Source organism: Melanerpes formicivorus, unplaced genomic scaffold, assembly GCF_026170545.1.
Source record: "Melanerpes formicivorus ecotype bairdi unplaced genomic scaffold, bMelFor1.0.p_v2 SCAF_16, whole genome shotgun sequence".
Classification (NCBI taxonomy): Eukaryota; Metazoa; Chordata; class Aves; order Piciformes; family Picidae; genus Melanerpes; species Melanerpes formicivorus.
This window is the reverse complement of record NW_027142368.1, coordinates 14,277,193-14,300,594: the sequence shown is the minus strand read 5'-3', so window position 1 is coordinate 14,300,594 and position 23,402 is coordinate 14,277,193. Positions and strand designations below refer to the sequence as shown.

The following is a 23,402-nucleotide window of genomic DNA, read 5'->3' as shown; positions in this document are numbered from 1 at the left end:
GGAGACTTCTACAACTATCTCAGAGGAGGCTGGACTGAGTTGGGGGTGGGTCTCCTCTCACATGCAACAAGTAACAGGACAAGAAATGGGCTCAGGCTGTGCCAGGGGAGGTTCAGGTTGGAAAAATGGTAGGAAGAATTTCTTCACAGAAAGAGTTCTTGGGCATTGGAACAGGCTGCCCAGGGAGGTGGTGGAGTCACTGTCCCTGGATGTGGTGCTGAGGGATGTGGTTTAGTGGCAGTGGCTCAGCAGTAGTGGTGGGATTGTGAGCCATAGGTGAGTGGGTGGACTGCATAATCTCAAAGGTCTCTTCCAAGCTCCACAGTTCTGTGAGTCTATGATTTAGTGCTGCTGTCCTGGCTAAATGCTGTAGCTTCACTTCAGACTTCTTTAGGAGATAACCCCTTCTGTGTTTTATCTGCTTGCCTATGAGAAGCCTTTGAACCTTTCTGCCCAAGTATTTCCACGTGCTCTGACCATTTATGTGCTGTCTTGTTTGCAGTGGTGCACACATGCCATTACCAGCTTCATTTGGTTTGGGCAGCTTTACCTCCAGAGTCAATAAATTCTCTGGAGGAATATTTATTCTGAACCAGAAGTGTTTGCTTATGGGCAGAGCTGTGCAGCTTTAACACTCTCACATTAAACTACTGCCCAGACCTGTGGAGAAGCTATTACTGCAGTTCACCCAGGGTTATCTGGGTCTAGGTTAAACCCAACAGAAACGGACTGAAGGGAAGGAAGGAAGGAATTTTCAGGCTGCTAATCCATGTGTGAATGTTCCAGGCAGCTTCTCTAAACAGGGCCAGCCCTTGTGCTCTAATGTAATTGCACAGGGCACATTATCTCTTTGCAAATACACCATTTATATGATAGTGATGTGACAGCTTTAGCCTGCAGGACCCAGAAGCATTACAATAAAAGACAATACTGGCAGGGAATTCCGTGCTCTAGTCTAAAGCATGCATTCCAAACTAGCCAAATTAAGGAGGGGGGGGAAGACATTTCCTCACTGTCTATTTCATCCAGTGGAATCTGGCCAAATATCTGGAGGTAGGGACGATAGAGCACCCTTCTGAATATCCATTCCACTCGGCTGTCGTCGGGATGAAGCAGAGCTTGGGTCGTCACACCGTAGGCAATGAGCCACACACTCAGAAAGAAGAGAAAGAAGAAAACATCTTTCATCTGCAAAAGAGAAGAGAGGAGAGGAGGAGAGGTGACTCTTGAAGGTGTCCAGAGAAGGGCAACAAGGCTGGGGAAAGGCCTCGAGCACAAGCCCTACGAGGAGAGGCTGAGGGAGCTCGGATCGTTTAGCCTGAAGAAGAGGAGGCTCAGGGGAGACCTCATTGCTCTCTACAACTACCTGAAGGGAGGTTGTAGCCAGGAGGGGGTTGGTCTCTTCTCCCAGGCAACCAGCACCAGAACAAGAGGACACAGTCTCAAGCTGCACCAGGGGAAGTTTAGGCTCAAGGTGAGGAGAAAGTTGTTCACCATTGGAATGTGCTGCCCAGGGAGGTGGTGGAGTCCCCATCCCTGGAGGTGTTCAAAAGGGGATTGGTCGTGGCACTTGGTGCCATGGTTTAGTCATGAGGTCTGTGGTGACAGGTTGGACTTGATGATCTTGGAGGTCTCTTCCAACCTTGGTGATTCTGTGATTCTGTAACAGCATGGTCAAAGAGCAGCAGCCTTTCTGTAGGAGAACAGCTCAGATAATTCTGTTCCTTTACAAGCTTGCTCAGGCTAAAGGAGGTGGAATAGGCTCCAGATCCATGCACAGAGTTTCTCTCTTGATCTTGCTGTTATCGTGTTGTTCTTTGCCTGTCATCATCCGTTTGCTTTGATTGCTCATTTAGATAAAGGCATGTTTTAAATGAAAAAGCCTTGCTTTTCAATCATCTACACATCAATCACTGCTGCTCTTTGAAATGGATCATCCTGTAGCTTTAAAGTGTAGATTCCCTCTGAGATCTCACAGTGCCAGCCACTGCTTTACCGGGCATCACAAGAGGTCTGCAGCAGTGAGTTGCTGGGTGGCAGCTGCTGCTCCTTGATGACCACTGAGCCACTGGTACAGCAGGCATGGAAGGCTGCATGGATCAGGGAGCTTGTCTCTTGGGTTTTCAAGCTAAGTCATGCATCTGAGGGACTGTTTCCTGCTTTTAAGCATTGTGTTTCTCTGCAGAAGCAGAAACAACTGAATCCTAAAACACTTACTTAAAAAAAAACAACCACCAAATCTAATATGCATTCCAAGTGCAATAATTTCTCCCTGGTGGAAGAGGAACACTTCATCCTCTTCCCATCTAGTCTGACAGAGTTCATTAGGGACTGTGGATTCATTGCAATTAGATTATTGGATTGTGCTGTTCCCCAAAAGCCTTTCAGAGCTCCAGGATGTTACTTAGAGTTCTATTAAGAAACACAATATCTAAGCAGGGAAGACACAGTTGATGTCTCTCTCCTGAGTTGCACCAGTCTGCTTTGTTCTCTGGCTGATTTAAAGTGTCCTGCTCCAGGACTCTAAGGGTGTAATAGTTAAGAGAGAGTGGTGGCGAGTTTGGAGATGTTCTTTTCCAGTCAGCAGTCTCTGTGTGAGCACTCCTTGTTCTGCTATTGAACTGCCATTTTAGCAGCTGAGAGTCTTATTTCAGCTGTTCTGGAGCAAGGTTGAAAGGGAGAAAAACAGAAAGAGATCTCCTTGGAGTGCTTCTCTGATTAATGAAGGGAAACATTCTTGCCTGAACCCACTTAGTGAAGATGTCATTTGCTGTAGTAGAATCATAGAATGCTAGGGGGTTGGAAGGGGCTTCCAGAGAGCATTGAGTCCAACCCCAAGTAACTTACACTGTTCTTTCATTTGATGTGAACCACCAAAGCTAAGGTGTGGTGTTAGCTTGGATGGGGGAAGATCACAGAATCAACCAGGTTGGAAAAGACCTCAGAGATCCTCAAGTCCAACTTAGTACCTCCTACCTAACACTTCCTGGCAACTAAACCATGGCACCAAGTGCCATGACCAGTCCCCTCTTGAACACCTCCAGGGATGGTGACTCCACCACCTCCCTGGGCAGCACATTCCAGGGGCCGATTCCTCTTTCTGGGAAGAACTTCCTCCTCCCATCCAGCCTAAACGTCCCCTGGCGCAGCTTGAGACTGTGTCCTCTTGTTCTGGTGCTGGTTGCCTGGGAGAAGAGACCAACCCTCATCTGGCTACAACCTCCCTTCAGGGAGTTGTAGAGAGCAATAAGGTCTCCCCTGAGCCTCCTCAGGAAGGTGCTAGTTTATGTTCTGTGTCTAGGCTGCTGTTTATGGTCTTCTTTGCATCTTCTTACCCTGCAGGTCACCTTGTAATGGCTTCAGATGCTGACACAGTGGACATGTTGCTGTGTTTGTCCAAGGCCCTGGTTTGGTATGCAGCAAGGAAGGGTTGGGAGCTGCAAGTCTGGCTTGCTCTTTCCCAGTAAAAGCCTACTAATGCTGTAAGCTAGATACTGTTCAAGGACAAATATTTATTTGCCATTTAGCCTTTTGCTACTCCAAGCAAATGTCATGCTAGACTCCCAGTTGCTGCATTTGGAGACAAACCCAAATAGCTTGGTAGCTGTGTTTATTCAATGTATAGGCATGTTTAGACTGTAGGGCTTTCACTGAGCTCTGCTGTGAGTCACAAATCAAATGTTTGTAGAATCTATAATTGCACTTACAATCAGATGAACTCCTATTAATCAGTTACCATGAGCTAATTGGCCTAAAGGATTAACATGCCAAAAGAAAAAGCTCCTTCAAGCCACCAACTCATACCCAAGAGCAGAAGCTCTCATCCTAGCATCTCACTTCCTGCAGGAGAGTGGCAATAAATAACCACCTTCTATCAACATCTTCCAACACATACTCACAAAGGACTAACATGTTTTCATGATAACTTGGAGCTACAAAGTAGAAGTGAGAGTAGTAACTCCTGTGGGAAACCTGCAGCCTGCCTTTTCCACAGATTTTTTGGTGTTCACACTTCTTGCAAATAACATCAAGTGGAGCAGAGTCAGTCAGTAACTGCCCTGCCCTCTGCACATTGCCTGGCACCTGTCTGAGGTCTTTCTTTGAATGCACACAGCTTAGGAGGAACAGCAGGAAGCCAAAGACACTCTGCTCTTCATTTGCCAAAGTGAAGATGAATGTGCTCATACAGCCCAGAAGGCAAACCCTACCCTGGGCTGCATCAAAAGGAGTGTGGCCAGCAGGGCAAGAGAGGTGATGCTGCCCCCTTACTCTGCTCTGGGGAGACCCCACCTTGAATTCTGAGTCCATTTCTGGTATCCCCAGCATAAGGACACAGAACTGTTGGAGAGAGTCCAGAGGGGGAGCCACAATGGAGCAGCTCTGCTGTGAGAATATGCTAAGGGAGTTGGGAGTGTTCAGTCCAGAGAAGAGAAGACTCCAGGGGGACCTTATAGCTGCCTTCTAGTACCTGAAGGGCTCCTACAGGAAGGCTGAGAGGGCCATCAGGGTGTCTAGAGACAGGACAAGGTGGAATAATTTTAAGCTGGAGGAGAGTAGGTTTAGAATGGTTCTTAGGGAGAAGTTCTTCAGTGTGAGGGTGGTGAGACTCTGCAATAGGCTGCCCAGGGAGGTGGTGAATGCCTCCTCCCTGGGGGGTGTTCAAGGTCAGATTGGATGAGAGGTGTCCCTGCCCATGACAGGGATGATGATCTCTAAGGTCCCTTTCAACCTAAGCCATTCTGTGCTTAGGTTAAGTTCTAAAGATTGGTAAATTGGGACCAAGATATTCCACTGCAGACCTCCGTGGACAGAGAAGATTTTTTTCCTACTCTCCATTTTCCAGCAGGCACAAGGATTTCCCTCAGACTGCACACTTACCATCCTTTCCACAATGATGATCTTTGGTCCCAGCTGTTTGTGGATTGCAAAGATATGTATGAGCCTGAGAGTGAACACCATGAAGTCAAGGGCAAGGATTGTACGGCCAGCTTGAAAGGTCGAGTTCAGCATCCTGCAGAAGGCATGACATGAAAGGTCAGATCTCAGCAGGTGCTGCTGGGAAGTGTTTCCTTCATCAAACATTGCTCTCAGTTTCCTGAGATTGGCCATTGGAATGGGCTGCCCAGGGAGGTGGTGGAGTCACCATCACTGGAGGTGTTTAGGAAGAGACTGGATGGGGTGCTTGGTGCCATGGTTTAGTTGATTAGATGGTGTTGGGTGATAGGTTGGACTGGATGATCTCAAAGGTCTCTTCCAACCTGGTTAATTCTATTCCTATTCCTATTCCTATTCCTATTCCTATTCCTATTCCTATTCCTATTCCTATTCCTATTCCTATTCCATCCTCTTCCTATTTCCCTTCCTATTTCCCTTCCTATTTCCCTTCCTATTTCCCTTCCTATTTCCCTTCCTATTTCCCTTCCTATTTCCCTTCCTATTTCCCTTCCTATTTCCCTTCCTATTTCCCTTCCTATTTCCCTTCCTATTTCTCTTCCTATTTCTCTTCCTATTTCTCTTCCTATTTCTCTTCCTATTTCTCTTCCTATTTCTCTTCCTATTTCTCTTCCTATTTCTCTTCCTATTTCTCTTCCTATTTCTCTTCCTATTTCTCTTCCTATTTCTCTTCCTATTATTTCTCTTCCTATTTCTCTTCCCATTCCATTCCATTCCATTTCATTCCATTCCATTCCAGGCACAGCCTAGCTAGGAAAAGGCATGTGCTTCAGGGCTGTGGGTGCAGAAGCATGTTAAGAGGAATGTAACATTGTGTGCCCAGGTGAACAAGAAGGCAAACAGCATCCTGGCCTGTATCTGCCCCTGTACTCAGCACTGGTTAGGCCACACCATGGTTTAGAGCTGCATTTCAGTACCTGAAGAGGACCTACAGGTAAGGTTCAGATGGGACTATTTAGAAGGGCCTGTGGTGATAGCACGAGGGGCAACGGCTCGAAACTGGAGCAGGGCAGAGTCAGGCTGAGCATCAGGAGGAATTTCTGCACAATGAGAATGGTGAAATCTTGGAAGAGGTTTCCCAGGGATATGGTTGAGGTCCTGGAAACATTCAAGCTCAGACTTGCTGTGGCCCTGGGCAGCCTGACCTAGCTGAAGGTGTCCCCGCTGACTGCAGGGGGGTTGAACAAGAGGACTTTTGAGGGTCCCTTCCAAGCCAATGCAATCTGTGAAGCTGTGAACACGGATGCATTGATGTTTATATTTATACATACCTGCAGGTTACCCCAATTATGAAGAGGAAGATGGCAACCATATCACATTTATTCCAATTATCTTCCACATAGAGTTTAAATTTTTTCCCTAAATTGGTGTCTTCATCTCTGTAGGTACTCTGAAAGAAGAGGAACAATCACTGGTATTGATCTCTTTCCATTTGCATTGTTTCACTGGCAGCTTTAACATAATACCTCTTGTCTTCCATTGCAAAGAGGAAACCCAAATTCCTAGTGTAATAGGAACAAACATTTGAACACAACAGCTCAGTTTGGTGTCTTTACAATACTAAAGTTGGAAGAAAAAGGAAGAAAAAGCAAAAATTACTGGTTTTTTTTCTTCTTGTGATACTAGCCCTAAGGCTTTTTGAGACCTGAGTTAAGATTATGTTAGCATTCTGGCTGTTGACCAACACAAGAGCTCCCAGCCCAAGCTCAGGTTCCAGACCTCACTCTCTGATCAGCATGGACAGGACTGGGATCTGTGTGCTGGAGCTGTCACTGAGCACACCTCTGATTGTCTGGGCAGAGAGCTGAGCTTCTTAACTGGGTTTTGGCCTGGAACTCATTGTGTTTTACAGGTTTACAATGAAATATTCTTTGTGCCAAATGTCACAGTATCACAGAATCCCCAAGGTTGGAAGAGACCTCCGTGATCATCAAGTCCAACCTGTCACCACAGACCTCATGACTAGACCATGGCACCAAGTGCCACGTCCAATCCCCTTTTGAACCCCTCCAGGGATGGTGACTCCACCACCTCCCTGGGCAGCACATTCCAATGGCTAACAACTCTCTCAGTGAAGAACTTTCTCCTCGCCTCGAGCCTAAACTTCCCCTGGCACAGCTTGAGACTGTGTCCTCTTGTTCTGGTGCTGGTTGCTAGAGAGAAGAGACCAACCCCCTCCTGGCTACAACCTCCCCTTCAGGTAGTTGGAGAGAGCAATGAGGTCTCCTCTGAGCCTTCTCTTCTCCAGGCTAAACAATCCCAGCTCCCTCAGCCTCTCCTCATAGGGCTTGTGCCACATCTCCCTCTCTGGTTAGAAGGCACAGTCTCAAGCTGCACCGTGGGGAAGTTTAGCCTCATGGTGAGGAGAAAGTTCTTCACAGAGGGAGTTGTTAGCCATTGGAATGTGCTGCCCAGGGGGGTGGTGGAGTCACCATCCCTGGAGGTGTTCAAGAGGGGTCTGGACGTGGCACTTGGTGCCATGGTCTAGTCCTGAGGTCTGTGGCGACAGGTTGGACTCGATGATCTTGGAGGTCTCTTCCAGCCTTGGTGATTCTGTGGTTATGTCCTTGCTGCATCATCTCAAAATCAATCTTAACTGGGATTCCCTTTGGTGTCCCTTTTGCTTAAACAATGAACACCTTTGTTCCTCAGAGTAAATGTTTGTAGCTGCTTTGTATGTCTGAAGAGGACAGCTTTATGCACACACAGTTGGTAACACACTGGCACCATAGTTCCCACATTATTTCCCTTGTTGAGCTGAGGCCATTCCAAAACCAACCACCAGGAGGGTAATGGAGAAGGTTTGCTTTGGTTTTGTTTGTGAGGAAAGCAAACCAGAAGGAATTCTGCTAATATTTTGAGTTGAGAAGTAAGAAAACCACAAACAATCTGGAGTCATTTACTTGAGTTTCTCAAACAGACATCAGCAGGGAAGGATCACTTAAAAGAGTGTAGAGTTGTCTGTTGGCTTTCCAGGTGTAGACTATAACTCTCATTATGTGTGGTGGGAGGGGAGTGCAATCAGAGGGATGTTATGTAAAGTGAAGGACACCTGAGTCTCATCAGCCCATTTGGTTTGGCTACTACTAAAACAGGTGGAACAACAGAGGTGGGGACTAAAGGTTTATATGATGGAGGAAGAGCTTGCTGTGGGAGAGGGTGAGAGAGAGATGGCTGTGTTTTGGGTAAGGTAAGTTCTGAATTTTGTTCTTCTTTGCAAAAGTGACACTTAAAATCTTCAAGTTTGTACAGTTATGCAGCTTGCAGCTCTATTCCACATCCTGCTTCAAGTTTTATTGTGTAATTATTACCTTACTGCATCTTTATCTCAAATGTGTCCAGAGAAGGGCAGTAAAGCTGGGGAGGGGTCTGGAGCACAGCCCTGTGAGGAGAGGCTGAGGGAGCTGGGGCTGCTTAGCCTGGAGAAGAGGAGGCTCAGGGGAGACCTTCTTGCTCTCTACAACTACCTGAAAGGAGGTTGTAGTCAGGTGGGGGTTGCTCTCTTCTCCCAGGCAACCAGAACAAGAGGACACAGTCTCAAGCTGCACCAGGGGAGGTTTAGGCTGGATGTTAGGAAGAAGTTCTTCCCAGCAAGAGAGATTGGCCATTGGGATGTGCTGCCCAGGGAGGTGGTGGAGTCACCATCACTGGAAGTGTTTAAAAAGAGCCTGGATGAGGCACTTAATGCCATGGTTTAGTTGATGAGATGGTGTTGGGTGATAGGTTGGACTTGATGATCTCAAAGGCCTTTTCCAACCTGGTTAATTCTGCATTCAGTGCAGCAGGGTACTGACCTGTCGGATTTCATCCAAGACAATGGTGAAAACCCAGAAGTAAAGTATAATTTCTTTAGCAGATGGACCCTTGGGTGGAGGTGGTTTAAAGTCCAGTAGCAGGACATATGTAAATAGAAACAGAAAAGCAAAGTACATTATGACATTCCCCATAAATACAGTTACAGGGGCACTCCAGAATTTTCTCCACCGAGTAAACAGGAACGTAGCCCACGCTGTGTTTGCAGAAGGGCTCTGTGTTTCCATTTTCACATTTCCTCTGCAAAACAAAACAAGAATATAGCTGTGGTGATGATTTCCTAACTTAGTTCATGGGAATTAGCTCAGTATTATGCTGGGCTGCAGCAAGAGAAGCAGAGCCAGCAGGGCGAGGGAGGTGATTCTCCTCCTCTGCTCTGCTCTGGTGAGACCGCACCTGGAGCTCTGTGTCCAGTGCTGGAGCCTCTGTTACAAGAAGGATCTGGAGGTGCTGGAAGGTGTCCAGAGAAGGGTCATGAGGATGATTAGAGGGCTGGAGCTGCTCTGTGAGGACAGACTGAGGGAGTTTGGGCTGCTCAGTCTGGGGAAGAGAATACTTTAAGGAGACCTCATTGTGGCCTTCTAGTATCTGAAGGGGGCTACAAGAAAGTGGGGAGGGACTTTTTAGGGTGTCAGGGAGTGATAGGGGAATAGAGCCAAACTAGAAATGGGTAGATTCAGATTGGATGTGAGGAAGAAGTTGTTCCCCATGAGGGTGACATGGAAGCCTCATCCCTGGAGGGTTTTGCAGCCAGGCTGGATGTGGCTGTGAGCAACCTGCTGCAGTGTGAGGTGTCCCTGGCCATGGCAGGGTGGTTGGAACTGGCTGCTCCTTGAGGTCCCTTCCAACCCTAACAATTCCATGATTCTATACTTCAGTCCTTTACCCCACTGGAAGTGCTGGCATCTGGACCTTTGTGATTAAAGGGCAGGAGAAGTAATGTAGAAGCCTTTAAGCAAAACGACTTGACCTCATCAATTCTTTATTAAGGTAATCTTTGACTGTTGTGAAATTCACAAGTATTTTGGTGACCAAAGGGTAATTTGACCTGGGTATTTGCAGCTGGGTTTGCTGTGTTTTGGAACATGAAGTGCTGCTTATTGGCCACTGGAAATCTTCCTGTGCAGAAACTGCAAGTTCCCTGCGTTTGAAAGCAACCTGATCTTAGGGAGAGGTTTTGTTTCCACATCAATTGCTCTCCTGTGGAAGCCAGGGAGGTTATTGGGTCTTAAGTTTTGTGGCTGTGTGGCTCTGAGAGGTGTGAACTCTGTCAAAAGCTGGGCACAGGAGGGGGTGTTTTCTATTTCAGCTCACCAAAATAAACAGTGACTCTTCACTGCTTTTCCATTTCCCCTGTCACTCTTCCTAATCACCAACTTCATTTGTTACCAGGACAAGTTTCTCCCCACAGCCAGCCTCTTCTGTGTGCCTGATCCTGTGCTGCCTCTGAATTTATGACATCATAAAATGCATTGCCATGGTAACAGGCCACTAGCCTAAGCAGATAATTGCAGCTGTACTGTGAGATGGCAAAATAGATCTGGGACAGAGAGAACCTCTTTGTTAAAATAAAGGGCTAAGATAGCAGCAGTTGGAAGGCAGAATGTGAAGACCAAACCAGGCTTCACTCAGGATATGGAAGTCCTTTAGGACATTGCTTGCAAATAGCTCCCAAGAGGCTGATGCTTTTACACCTGTTTTATAAGTTGGAGACAGAGAGGAACTAATGATTTTCTCCAGTACAGCAGCAGTTACATGCCAGAGGCAGGAGTAGACCCTAATAACTCTGCCTTGGTCCAGGTCTTCAGAATGTGGATGATGGTTCCTCACTACCACTGAAAGACACGTGCTTAATGCCAGAGGCTGTTTAGCACTACTCAGCCATTAAGAGGACTTTGTGCTTATCAAAATCTTCCCCTTCTGACTCCAACCCCTGTGGCCTCCCAGGTGCTGGTGGTGAGTGTGGCAGAAGTATAGGCACCAGACTTTCTGAATCACAGGTCTGTGAGTGACCACAAGCAACTGACAAAAGCTTTGTGCTCAGTTACTCATTGGTGTGATGCTCCTGAGTTTGTAGGTCAGGCTCCTCAGGGCCCATATTTTAAAACATAAAAGAAGAGCACTGCTGTAGAATCATAGAATCAACTGAACTGGACAGGACCCTCAAAGGACTTGATGATCTCTGAGGTCTTTTCCATTTTCTTATTGATGATTCTATGATAAGGACATCTTGGCCAACCCCCCTGCAGTGAGCAGGGGCATCTCCAACTACATCACAGTATCACTAAGGTTGGAAGAGACCTCAAAGATCATCGAGTCCAACCTGTCACCACAGACCTCATGACTAGACCAGGCTGCTCAGGGCCCAGACAAGTTTGGTCTTGAATCTTACTGTAGGTGGGGCCTCCACCACACATCTGGGCAACCTGGTCTAGTGTTTCACCACCATTTCCTATGATAGGAAATACAAAATTCCCATGTACTGATGTTTGCAAGTCCTTCTGTTGCTGTTGTGTAGTAAATTAGGTAGTGATGCACTCGGGTGACGGCAGCTTTTGCTGAGAACCTTCTTTCTGCTCAGCTCAGGGGCTTGGCTCTTAAATCCAACATCTGTCAGCCATCACAAGCTGAAGAGAATCTCAGGAATTGCTCCCTGATTCCCCAGACATTGACAGATACAGATCCCTTGTTCTGTAGGAATTACTTGCTCAGAGCAAGCAAAGCTGTGTCATCTTTTCCTTTTAGAGAGCAACAACAGCAGTAACCAGAGGGCACTTTGTGAGGAGCAATGACATTCTTGGGCCTTCAGCTGCTCCTTGGGCCATTAGCAGGTCACTAATCCCCAAGAAGTGTCCTGTTCTGGTTGTTGTCACAAATGTTACATTAACTAGTGTTTTTTTTGACTTACCTATCTTCTTCCTTGGGGAAAAAGAGAGTCCTCTCTGTATCTAAACTGTCTGGCTCTCTGCATGGCTCTGGATCATTCTTTGAGTGTTTTTCCTCACTGTAAGGAAACAAACTCAGTTGAAATGGGATGGTTGGCAATTTTTCCACTAGTAAATGGGCATTCACACAGGCCTGCTAGCATTTGCTTAACTTGGACTTGCTCCACTGAGAAGCTATCAGATAATTCATAATCCTTACCTCTGTAAATCCTCCTTGCTTGTAAGGAGAAAGCTGAAATCCACAAGACTCAGAATCATAGTTAGAATAGAATCAGCCAGGTTGGAAAAGACCTCTGAGATCATCAAGTCCAACCTATCACCCAGCACCATCTGAGCAACTAAACCATGGCACCAAGCACCCCATCCAGTCTCTTCCTAAACACTTCCAGTGATGGTGACTCCACCACCTCCCTGGGCAGCACATTCCAATGGCCAATCTCTTTCTATGAAGAACTTCTTCCTAATATCCAGCCTAAACTTCCCCTGGCACAGCTTGAGACTCTGTCCTCTTGTTCTGGTGCTGGTTGCCTGGGAGAGGAAACTAACCCCCACCTGGCTACAATCTCCCTTCAGGTCGTTGTAGACAGCAATAAGGTCTCCCCTGAGAATCTTAATTGATTTCAGGTCAGTCTTGTGGTTTTAAGCTTGATTTAGAGCTGTCAAGGCTTGTGGCTGGCAATGCTGCTTTTTGCTGGTTGTTTTTCCAAGTACTGAGGTTTGAACCAGACTTCTTCCAAGCTAGAAGTAAATGGTGCTACACCTGGAGTTACTCCAGGATCTGGAGCTGACAGCATTCCAGCAGACTTTCCTGTGGGCTGTGCAAACCAGAAGGGAGCTGTGAAACCATGGCACTGATCCTTGCAGTATGAGAAGAGGCAGTAGCACAGGAGACACAAAATCACTCAGGCTTAGCTTAATAGTGGAGCAGTCCTGGTTGACACTGAGGTGACACTGCTGGTTTTTTATCCCTTAGGTGAGAAATGTTGAGTCTGGATATTTTTGATGGCTCGATGTCCCATCCTGTACTTATCCCTTGCACCCAAATAGTTTTGGTTTTACCTGAATGTTATTAAATTGGTGTAGATGAGGAAGGGACACCAGAAGCCACAGACTAACTTCAGGATTTTTGTGCTTGTGGACATGTCTCCCCACCATATTTTTGTCAGGAAGGCCTGAAAGTGAGGACAACAAAAGATGGTTTTACCATCAGAGGAACATCCATAGGGCTAAGAGCTCCTATGTTCTGTGGCTCCCAAGGCAGGGAATGCTCTGGAAACCTAAAGATTAGGCACAACCTCAGAGCAAAGAGGTGCTCTGCATGTCCAGATGTTCAGTGTGCAGAGAGTCACAAAGAGGACAGTGGAAAGAACAAGAGGTCAAGTGGAATTAAGCAACATCTGTAGTACTGGGAAAGTGCAAGTCTGGCACTGGGAGCTAAAAGCACCATCAGTCTTCATTTAGCCTTGTATTTGTGGAGGGAATTTGGCTTGTGAGGGCAAAGCTGATTACTAATTTGATTTAACTTTTATCAGTGAGCTCTTCCTTGAATCTTGAGCAAGGCATTACCTCACATCTTGGAGCAGCTTTGTTATGCCTCAGGCAGGTTTAATGTGCTTTCCTGATGCTTCTCTGGGAGTGAGGAAGGGAGAAAAAACACAGGATGGAATAAAAGCTAAACCTTCTCTTCAGGCCAGTGGTCTATGGGCCAACTGGATGAAGGGGGGAGCTATGTTGTGCTGTCAAGGATACAGTATAATGCCCTCTTTGTATGGTGCTAATTAGAGGGAAGAGTCCCCTCTTTGATGAATGTCTCTTAGGGGATGTATTCCATGGGGTTGCTCTGTTGCTGTGCCTCCCTCTTCTGTAGCCAAGATTATGTATAAGGAGCCTAGGGGTAGAGATGGTGAGGGAAGGGTCTGTAAAACTTACCTGGACACCATCATGTGCAAAGAAAGACTTTGCATCTGCCTCAGCAGCCAGCTGAAGGCATGTGGTTTTGCTCCAGTACTGGTTTTTCCTCACCAACAGAGCAAACGCTCTCTCCTTGCTGTTGTGGTAGCATTCACTGAACAGTTCTGCCAAAAGAAAGAAGCAGACGAGCAGAGCTTGCCATTTACAATAATAACTCAAAAATACAGCGTGGAAGGCAGGAGAGTGAGAGCTGGAGGGCAGAGCATGGTGGCAGCAAAGCGTGAGCACTACCAGCTGCTCCTTGCTGCAGCAGAGGCTTCTGCAGGGCTGAAGTAATCGACGAGAGCCTGGGATTGCTAAGAGGAGGTGGGAGGGGAAGAAGGAGGATGCTGGACACAAGAATAACTTGCTGTGGATTTCTGCATGTGTGCACACATGTTGGAACAGAGGGCAGATGAAATATGTTTGCCTTGGTGAAAAGAAAATAACCATTCCCAGTATCAGCAGAAAGGTGTGGAGTAAACTCATAGTTCCTCCCTCTCACCCCCTGTCTGCATGCTCCCTTCACAGCCTGGGGCCTCTCATGGGCTTGCTCTTTGCTTTTTCCTCTTGTTTGACTTGAGGAGAAATTTTCCTCTTGCAATTCTTTCACAGACTGCAAGAAACTCCCTGGAAATGTGTCAGTAATTGCCACAGTCTCTCGTTTGGAGCTGCTTCATGTGGAGCTTTAGGCAATACCAAACAAAAGTGTATCTCTTGGGTGATGCTCTTACGCTTCCAAGGATGAGTTGCTAAGCTGCCCCCGCTCTCCTGAGCACACCAAGCAAAGGGAGCAGCTCAGCTTTGGCTTGCAACCAACAAATCCTTAGCTTTAAGACATAGCTATGACACACTAGACTTGGTAGGGTGCTGTGGCACAGTCCTGTTTGCAGAGGAGCTTGTCCTGGAGCTCAGAAGTCAGGATAAACAGCCAAACATTCAAGGTGCTCTCATTAGACAAGATCAGACCTCTTGTGCCTGTTTCATTCTGCTGATTCACTTGATTATCTCAGTGCCTTCCCTAGGCCAGCCTACACCTTGGTATCACACTGTGAGGGCTGGAGAAAGGATCAAATTCACTTTAAATAAGCTGATACCCAGCCTTTGCCAGCAGCTGATGTGGTATTCAGCAGGCTTAAAGAATGATCACTCTACTTCATTCAAACAGTGTCATCTGGGCCAGAAATTAGCATGGAGGAGCTGCTCTGATGCTGACCAAGGAGCAGACTTCTGTGGAGCAGTAATTCCATGACCAAATTAGTTGAGCTTTGTAATGCTGAGGGTCACAGAGCACTGGAACAGGTTCCCTAGGGAGGATGTGGAGTCTCCTTCTCTGGAGACTTTCAAGACCCATCTGGATGTGTTCCTGTGTGACCTGTGCTGGATTCTATGGTCCTGCTCTGGCAGGGGGGTTGGACTTGATGATCTCCTGAGGTCCCTTCCAACCCTTAACATCCTGTGAGCCTGTGAGAACCTGGGTTGTATTTTCTCCCTCTCCCTTTTTGGTTGTATTTTCTCCCTCTCCCTTTTTGGTTGTATTTTCTCCCTCTCCCTTTTTGGTTGTATTTTCTCCCTCTCCCTTTTTGGTTGTATTTTCTCCCGGTTTTGTTATCTGTAAACACTAATGGCCGTGTGAGAAGAGGAGGGTGAAATGTGATCTGTGTATAAATAATGGAGCAATGCCTGCTCCAGGGGCTAGCTCTAAGGAGGGAGCAAGAGCCTCTCTGTTTCCCCCTGTAGCATCCTTTTTAAAGCCTTTTGCTCACAGCAGTGCTACTTTAGGTACAAGTTTGACTGAAGCCAGGTCAGCAGCAGCGCTCATGTGCAGGCATCTGGTTTTAAAGGAGAGAAAGGGGAGGGGGGGTGTTGGCATTCCAGCATTGCAGATGCCTGGATTCTTGCTGCTGTAGGGAGGGGCAGCTTTTGCAGTCTGCTCTGAAACCAGCCTGAGCCTCCCTGTGGTTTTGCAGCACAGTTAGCCCTCTTCTGGGTGAGGTAATCTCAAATTATTTTTAGCAGCAAAGACAAACCTTTGAAACTTGTTGCTTTGGTGGCCCTTAGAGAGCAAGCTTGATGCTGCAGGAGAGCCAGGCTGCTGCTGGCAGCCTGGAAGCGCTCTGGCTGTTCTGCCTCGCCGGTCACTGCCGTAGACCTTCCACTGAGATCAGACACTCAAAGTACCATCGTGCAGCAGGAGACTAAGTTCTTCCATGCATCCCAGGGGCCAGTCTTGGAATACTGACTTTTTTTCCAGAATGATTGGGCTTTCAGTCCTCCTCCTGTGTTGTTTGAATGTTTGGGACTGCCTGTGCTGCAAGGCTGTTAAACTATTCATGAGAGCTGACCTGCACCTGAAGCAGGGGGGTGGTTTGTTTTCACTTGCTTGCCTTCCACTGGCAGTTACCTCTTAAATGTTTGATGGTGTTAAAAAGCTGCCATTACTTACCCACAGCCAGCTGCTCGTACTTGGCCTCTTTCATGATCTGTGCCACTCTGGTCTCTGTCTCCAGGCGGGACATCTCTTTAAGGATCTTGCAGGCTGCCAGAGCTGAAGCTACACCCTCCTGACCCTGCAGAATTGACAGGGGTGCTGCTGTCACTGTCCCCTGGAGGGCATTTCTGAACACCCTTCACTGGGGAGAGCTCCCTGAGGAGCACTTCTGACAACAACATTTCATGCATGTCTCCCCTTTGAAGAACCTTCTTTGAAGACAGGCTTGGAAGTCCAAAATGCCCAACCAAAAGGGCAGCTTTGGTGGTGTTTGAGAATTGGAGATGATCTACTGGCAATTCTTGTGCCCTTTCTGATTAAAGGCTTCTGGGCTGGACTGACCTTAGAGGGGCCTGATTCAGGGTAGTAGGCAAAAACTGAAAGGAGAAGGATGGTTTATGGGAATAGAGCTGAACAGCCTCGCAGTGTGGAACGTGGCTGGGTGGGAGCCTGCATGAGGACGTATGGGGAAGGAGGGAGCCCAGCTGTCAGGGCACAATGGTAGCACACAGCAGAGGAACGTGCCTTCTGGTAACAGCTCCATAAACACAAGGCCCTGAGAGGTGCAGATGTGGCTGCATGCACACACACACTCTGGCTGAAGAGCTGTGCTGCAGTTCGTCTCTGCCCAAGCCTCCCCCATGCCAGATGCAATGTCTGGAAGCTCAGGGATGGAGTCTGACAGCTGTCTGGCTCAGCAGGGCAGGGAAGCTATGGCACTGTGCTCCAGAGGCATGAGGTTGTGGAGGATTTTAAACCAGGAGTCAGTTATGCCAGCTTGAAGCTCAGCCTTTGAGTGTGGTGCTGCTGTTCCCTGCACAGACAGCACATTAGCTAAAGATTGAGCCTAGAGCCCAAACAACTGATCTGTTGTAGGAGAAAACCTGAGGCTGAGCATGGTGATTCCCCAGCAGCAAGGAGGAAGAGAGCCTGCCCTGCGCTGGTGGCTGCCCTGCACTGGCCCTGCCCTCCCTCTGTGTCTTCCTCATGGGGATGGAAGACCCTGTGAATGCAACTGCTTGTGTTTTAGAAACAAACCTGTCACTTGAGCTGGCAGGCTGCACAAACCCCACCTCCTACACTTGAAAGATGCCAACCTTTCCCCCCAAGCAGCAGCAGGGCAAAGCTTACCATAGCCCAGAAGTAGTTTGCCATCTTGTGCCGGTTTTGAAGTACTGCCCACACAAACAAATCCCTCCAAGGATTTTCACTTTTCTGGTTCATGTCCAAGGACTCAGATGATTGCTTTGTGGTCATTTTCTCCTGAAACAGGGTTTGTAAACATGAAAACCTGCCTTGCAATCTCATTCCCTGCCACTGCCATGGCTACGGAATCAACCAGGTTGGAAAAGACCTCAGAGATCATCAAGTCCAACCTAATACCTAATACCTCCTAACATCTAAACCATGGACATGACCTAAGCTGCTCTGGGCCTTGCCCACTGCTTCATATTCTTTTCCCTTTTCTGTGGGACTGATTCATTAGGAGGAGGAGGTTCTTCACCATGAGAGTGGTGAAGCCCTGGAATGGGTTGTCCAGGGAGGTGGTCGGGGCCCCGTCCCTGGAGGTGTTTAAGCCCAGGCTGGATGAGGCTCTGGCCAGCCTGATGTAGTGTTGGGTGTCCCTGCCCATGGCAGGGGGGTTGGAACTGGCTGATCCTTGTGCTCCCTTCCAACCCTGACTGATACTATGATTAGTTCATTCTGCACTGAATCAGAGGTCTCTTGTGTCCCCAGCAGAGCTCAATATGTGTGAGAACATTCTGGATGGAGCTGTGACTCCACTGAAGGCGATGGCAAAGCTCTCATTGGCTTTATAATGAAGCCAGGGTTTCACTGCTGGTGTGTAATAGCATGTGAGGCCAAACCTGTGATCAACTGATCTGGGCTTGCCTTCAGTTCTGCTGGCTTCTGCTTGAGCACCATGGAGGATATGGCTTCAGAGAAAAGGGGAACAAAAGGCAGTTTCTTTCTACAGAAATAAATCTTGCCCAGGCCCTCTTCAGGACAAGAATAGAGTACATCAGTAGCCTCTTTTTAGTCACTGCTTTGAGAAACCTTTGCCTCACAGGGAGGATTTTAAGTAGAGCACTGCTTATTCCTTTAGCACTTGATTAAAAAGCTCTCCAGAGGAAGTATGACAGCATAGGTCAAGTCCTGAGTTTTAAGTGTATTTTAAAACCATTTAAAATAGCTTCTGAGTTTTAAGTGTGCTTTAAAACTGACTCTAAAATATCTTCTGAGTTTTAAGGGTCTTAAACCTGACTTTAAAACAGCTTCTGGGGTTTAAGGGCTCTTTAAACCTGACTTTAAAACAGCTTCTGGGGTTTAAGGGCCCTTTAAACCTGACTTTAAAACAGCTTCTGGGGTTTAAGGGCTCTTTAAACCTGACTTTAAAACAGCTTCTGGGGTTTAGGGGCCCTTTAAGACCGACTTCAAAACAGCTTCTGGGGTTTAGTTTTTGTTGATGTGGTGGTAAAGTTCCAAAGCATTCCACTAGACACAGGTAGAATTTGTTCAGTTCTAAACTGGGAAGGACCAGGAAGTTGTGACTCACAGATTTCTTCTTGCCTCCATGCATGGAGTCTTGATAGAAACCATTGCCTGCATCATGGAGAAAATCCTTGAGAACTTTGGAGACCTCTCTGAGAGTGAAGCATGAGAGGTTCTCCTGCCCCTTCTGCTGCTGGCCTGCCGAGGTCTGCTTGCTCTCTTCACTTTTCTTCAGCAGAAGTTCATAGAGGAGGCACTTCTGGGAAATGGAACAGTAAAGCCTCTGCAGACGACTGTATGTCAGGAACTCAGGCATGTTAGCCCCATTGTCCACAAATAACTTCACAAATTCTGGTTTGTCATTGACCAGAGCATCCATCATCACTTCCTCCAGGTCACAGGACTAGATTGATGAAGGGGACAAGAGGAGGAAAAGAAGAGGGTTTTAGGGTTAGTCATGGATGGATGAGGAGGGAGGTAAGACTTGATATGAGGACAGGGGTGTTTAGTCTTCCACCAGGTCAGCAGTGGATAGAATGAGATAAAGAGGGAGAACCTCCACCTGAGAGAGAACCACCCCCAGGTTAGGGACTGCCCTGTTGGAGAGCAGTGAAGGGGAAAAGGACCTGGGGGTCCTAGTGGATGGAAGGTTGACCATGAGCCAGCAATTTGCTCTCATGGCCAAGAAGGCCAATGGCATCCTGGGGTGCATTAGAAGGGCTGTGGTTAGTATGTTGAGAGGGGTTCTCCTGCCCCTCTACTCTGCCCTGGTGAGGCTGCATCTGGAGTATTCTGCAGTTCTGGGCTCCTCAGTTCAAGAAGGACCTTAGGGGAATGCTTGAAAGAGTCCAGTGCAGAGCCACAAAAATGAAGAAGGGAGTGGAAGATCTTCCTTATGAGGAGAGCCTGAGGGAGCTGAGGGCTCCTTAGCTTAGAGAAGAGGAGCCTGAGAGGTGACCTCATTGCTGTTGATAAAGATGTGCAGGGTGAGTGCCCAGAGGCTGGCTGGGTGCTGCCCAATGCCAGCACAAGGGGCACTGGTGGAAGCTGGGGCAGGGGAAGTTCCATGGAAACAGGAGGAAAAGTGTTTTCCCTGTGAGGATGAAAGAGCCCTGGACCAGGCTGCCCAGGGGGGTTGTGGAGTCTCCCTCTCTGGAGATATTCAAAACCCACCTGGATGTGTTCCTGTGTGACCTGCTCTAGGTGATCCTGCTCTGGCAGGGGGGTTGGACTGGATGAGCTTTGAAGGTCCCTTCCAGCCCCTAACACTCTGTGTTTCTGTGAACTCTCCTGGTTTCAGAATGTTTGTGTAACATTCATGTCAAACCATTGACACAGAGAGCATGCTGTAGGAGTTGTGGGGGTGTCAGGTACCGCACTGGGCACTTTTACAGCAGGTGGAAGGGGGGACATCCTTCCTACTAGCTCCCAACATTAATATCTGTGTGCTGTTTTGCTTGTTAAGCTAGGGTTTGTTTCCTTCAAAGGTCTGTAGAGAAGGCAGGGGAAAGATCCTTGCTGCTAAAAAACTCAAGAAAGAGACTCTGACCCTGAGTTGTTACCTTTATCCATTACCACATGGGGAGCAGAAAACCCAAGGAGGCAGGCTGCTACTGCTCAACCTGTCAGTGGGGAATGTAGGCAGTCTTAACAAATGAAGCCTTCTACCAGTGTCCTCTCCATGTTGGATCATTGTCCTCTAAGGCATTAAAGCCTCCTACCTTCCACTCCACGTCCCCATTGAATATTTCACTTTTAGCTATGTCCACTCTGTTCCAGGCCACTGCCAGCTTCAGTTCATCCAGGTACTCCTGAGCCTTCTGACTGTGACTTTTACAGGCTGGCAAAAACAGGGAATGCAAAGAAACATTGGTACTTTGATTAGCAACACCAGCTCTCCTTCAGCTACCACAGCACTTCCCTCCCCCCAGTTTAAGATTTATAGGGTGCTTGGTTGCATGGTTTAGTTGATTAGGTGGTGTTGGATGATAGGTTGGACATGAGCATCTTGAAGGTCTCTTCCAACCTATTCTGCTCTATTCTGCTCTATTCTGCTCTATTCTGCTCTATTCTGCTCTATTCTGCTCTATTCTGCTCTATTCTGCTCTATTCTGCTCTATTCTGCTCTATTCTGCTCTATTCTGCTCTATTCTGCTCTATTCTGCTCTATTCTGCTCTATTCTGCTCTATTCTGCTCTATTCTGCTCTATTCTGCTCTATTCTGCTCTATTCTGCTCTATTCTGCTCTATTCTGCTCTATTCTGCTCTATTCTGCTCTATTCTGCTCTATTCTGCTCTATTCTGCTCTATTCTGCTCTATTCTGCTCTATTCTGCTCTATTCTGCTCTATTCTGCTCTATTCTGCTCTATTATCTATTAAGATTTAATATTGATTTTCTCCCCCCCACCCCAGCTGAACTCTCTATTAAAACAGTCAGTTTAAATGTCTGTAGGCCTTTGAGAGAGTCCTTGGCATGCAGGAAGGGAAGGACAGGACTGGGTGCTGAAGCTTTGTCTTGCCTCAGTTAGCACATTAGGAATAGAATGTTTGGTGAGGCTTAGCCCACATTAAATTTAGGCTTAAAGCAAACTGAACTGGGTGCACAGTATCTGTCTTTCAGGAGAGACAGTGGAGATTTCTTGCATGAGAAATGGATTGCTTCTGAAACTAAGGCAGTTCAAGTCTAACCCTCCAAATGCAGGTATTGTCCTTGGTGTTCTTTTTCAATGGCTCATAACTGCAACAACTGCTCCAGCCTATTTCACTTCCTCTATAACTCCTGCTGCTAAAAGAAGCAGGCAGTGAAATAAAGGAGTGTTACACAATAGTCTGAGATTAAAAAGCAAGCACTAGTTTAGAGCAAGAGCTATGGGTGCCAGCCACAGCTAACTTGTTGAGAAGCAAACAGCAAAACTCTGCCTCAGAAGTGGAAGTCTGATCCAGCTGAACTTGCTCTGGACAGGAATGAAATGCATTTGTGGCACTGAAGAAGTCAAATGAGTCAAGGATCACACTGTGCTGCGTTGGTTGTTCTTACCTTTGACTAAAGCTTTTAAAATGACTGTGTCTAGTTCTTCTGAGCCATCTTGCTCAAAGTTGTGCAGAGTGAGAAGATGCTGTTGTGAAACAATGTTCTGGATCTGTGGGGTGAGTTGAAACAAAGATCTCTTTACACATCATCCTGCTGCTGGGTGTTAATGCCCGAGAGCCCAGGGGAGAGCACCCATCCATAGAGTGTTGCCCCAAACTATGGTCTAATTGTTAAGCTGGGGTTTGGCCAGAGGACAAACATGAATTTCCCATATATAAATAAGTCCTAAGGCAAGGAGGGAGTTACTGCCTCTTTCATAAGCACTTAGAAAGGTGTGGGGACCAGAAGCTGGATATCCTGAGGACTAGAGCAATGCTTTAATGAGAAGACCCTTCCTTAATTCATGTTCTGTTTGACTCCTCAGTCCTGCTCTGGCCAGCATGCCATTAGTTTTGTTGTGCCTTTTCCTGCTCTGGCATTTAAGTTTTGCTCTCAGAGTTGTGGTCTCTAAAGCTTCTTTGAGTAAAAGACATCAGATATTGACCTGCACTGTACTCCTCTCGCTCCTCCTGCTGTTCTGAGTTTTCTTCCTTGCAGTGCAGCTGCCCCAAGACTTTGTGAGCATCTGGAAATATTGATTCTAGATGCCCTTCCACCCTTTTTGTGTTGGTGATCTGGCAAAGTTTTCCTTGTGGAATCAATATGTGGATTTTGTCAAGCTCAGGATTACAGCAGGGACTGGGAAAACATGAGTAGCAGGTCAGGTTGAGTGGACTTGGCTTATCTCAGGGCACTTCAGTCTTCACACACAGACAATCTCAAAGTGGGGGTTTTTTTGTTTCTTAAACTCTTAAGCTTTTAAGCTTTAAAGCTTTAAGCGTTGGGTTTAAGCCCAACAAGTGTGCCTCAAGACAAAGAGTGAGGGAAACTGGGCCTCTGTTTGGGCTTTCTGTTTTAAGGACCCACATAGCTGACAATGAGTGCTTCTAAACACCCTTCAGTCTTCTCAATTTATTCAAGCTTAGGTTTCCATTTAACAGCTGTAGCTCATTGTGCCTCTTCTGTCACAGCTGCACAAGCTCCACAGCTGTGGAGTATAAATAATGCTTCATCTCCTCCCCCAGGACTGAAGAGGTTCCTGGGTGCTGGGCTGTTACTTGAGGAAGAACAGAGCCCTAAGTGTTCAGCTGAGTCAGAGAATCAAAGAATTGTTAGGGTTGGAAGGGACCTCAAGGCTCAGCCAGTTCCAACCCCCCTGCTATGGCCAGGGACACCTCTCACTACAGCAGGTTGCTCACAGCCACATCCAGCCTGGCTCCAAACACCTCCAGGGCTGAGGCTTCCACCACCTCCCTGGGCAACCTGTGCCAGTCTCTCACCACCCTCATGGGGAACAACTTCTTCCTAACATCCAATCTGAATCTACCCATTTCTAGTTTTGTTCCATTCCCCCCAGTCCTATCACTCCCTGACACCCTCAGAAGTCCCTCCCCAGCTTTCTTGGAGCCCCCTTCAGATACTGGAAGGCTACAATGAGGTCTCCTGGGAGCCTTCTCTTCTCCAGACTGCACAGCCTCAACTCCCTCATTCTGTCCTCATAGCAGAGCAGCTTCAGCCCTCTGCTCCTCCTCATGGCCCTTCTCCGGACACTTTCCAGCACCTCCAGATCCTTCCTGTAATAGAGGCTCTGGAACTGGATGCAGTACTTCAGCTGGGGTCTCACCA

At 47.4% G+C, this 23,402-nt stretch overlaps 1 protein-coding gene across 1 annotated transcript in view; it reads right to left on the bottom strand.

The window, feature by feature from the left end:
* Positions 1 to 23,402, bottom strand: part of TRPM5 (transient receptor potential cation channel subfamily M member 5) — a 45,219-nt gene that overhangs the window by 6,971 nt on the left and 14,846 nt on the right. The window contains exons 7-18 of the mRNA XM_068148315.1: positions 21,684 to 21,786; positions 20,367 to 20,485; positions 18,710 to 19,048; positions 17,284 to 17,415; positions 16,108 to 16,231; positions 13,641 to 13,786; positions 12,771 to 12,883; positions 11,675 to 11,770; positions 8,748 to 9,006; positions 6,225 to 6,343; positions 4,879 to 5,011; positions 1,014 to 1,188 (exon numbers count right to left, since the gene is read on the bottom strand). Of these exons, the coding sequence (XP_068004416.1) occupies positions 1,014 to 1,188; positions 4,879 to 5,011; positions 6,225 to 6,343; positions 8,748 to 9,006; positions 11,675 to 11,770; positions 12,771 to 12,883; positions 13,641 to 13,786; positions 16,108 to 16,231; positions 17,284 to 17,415; positions 18,710 to 19,048; positions 20,367 to 20,485; positions 21,684 to 21,786 (1,858 nt within the window). The remainder of the gene's footprint in view (positions 1 to 1,013; positions 1,189 to 4,878; positions 5,012 to 6,224; positions 6,344 to 8,747; positions 9,007 to 11,674; positions 11,771 to 12,770; positions 12,884 to 13,640; positions 13,787 to 16,107; positions 16,232 to 17,283; positions 17,416 to 18,709; positions 19,049 to 20,366; positions 20,486 to 21,683; positions 21,787 to 23,402) is intronic.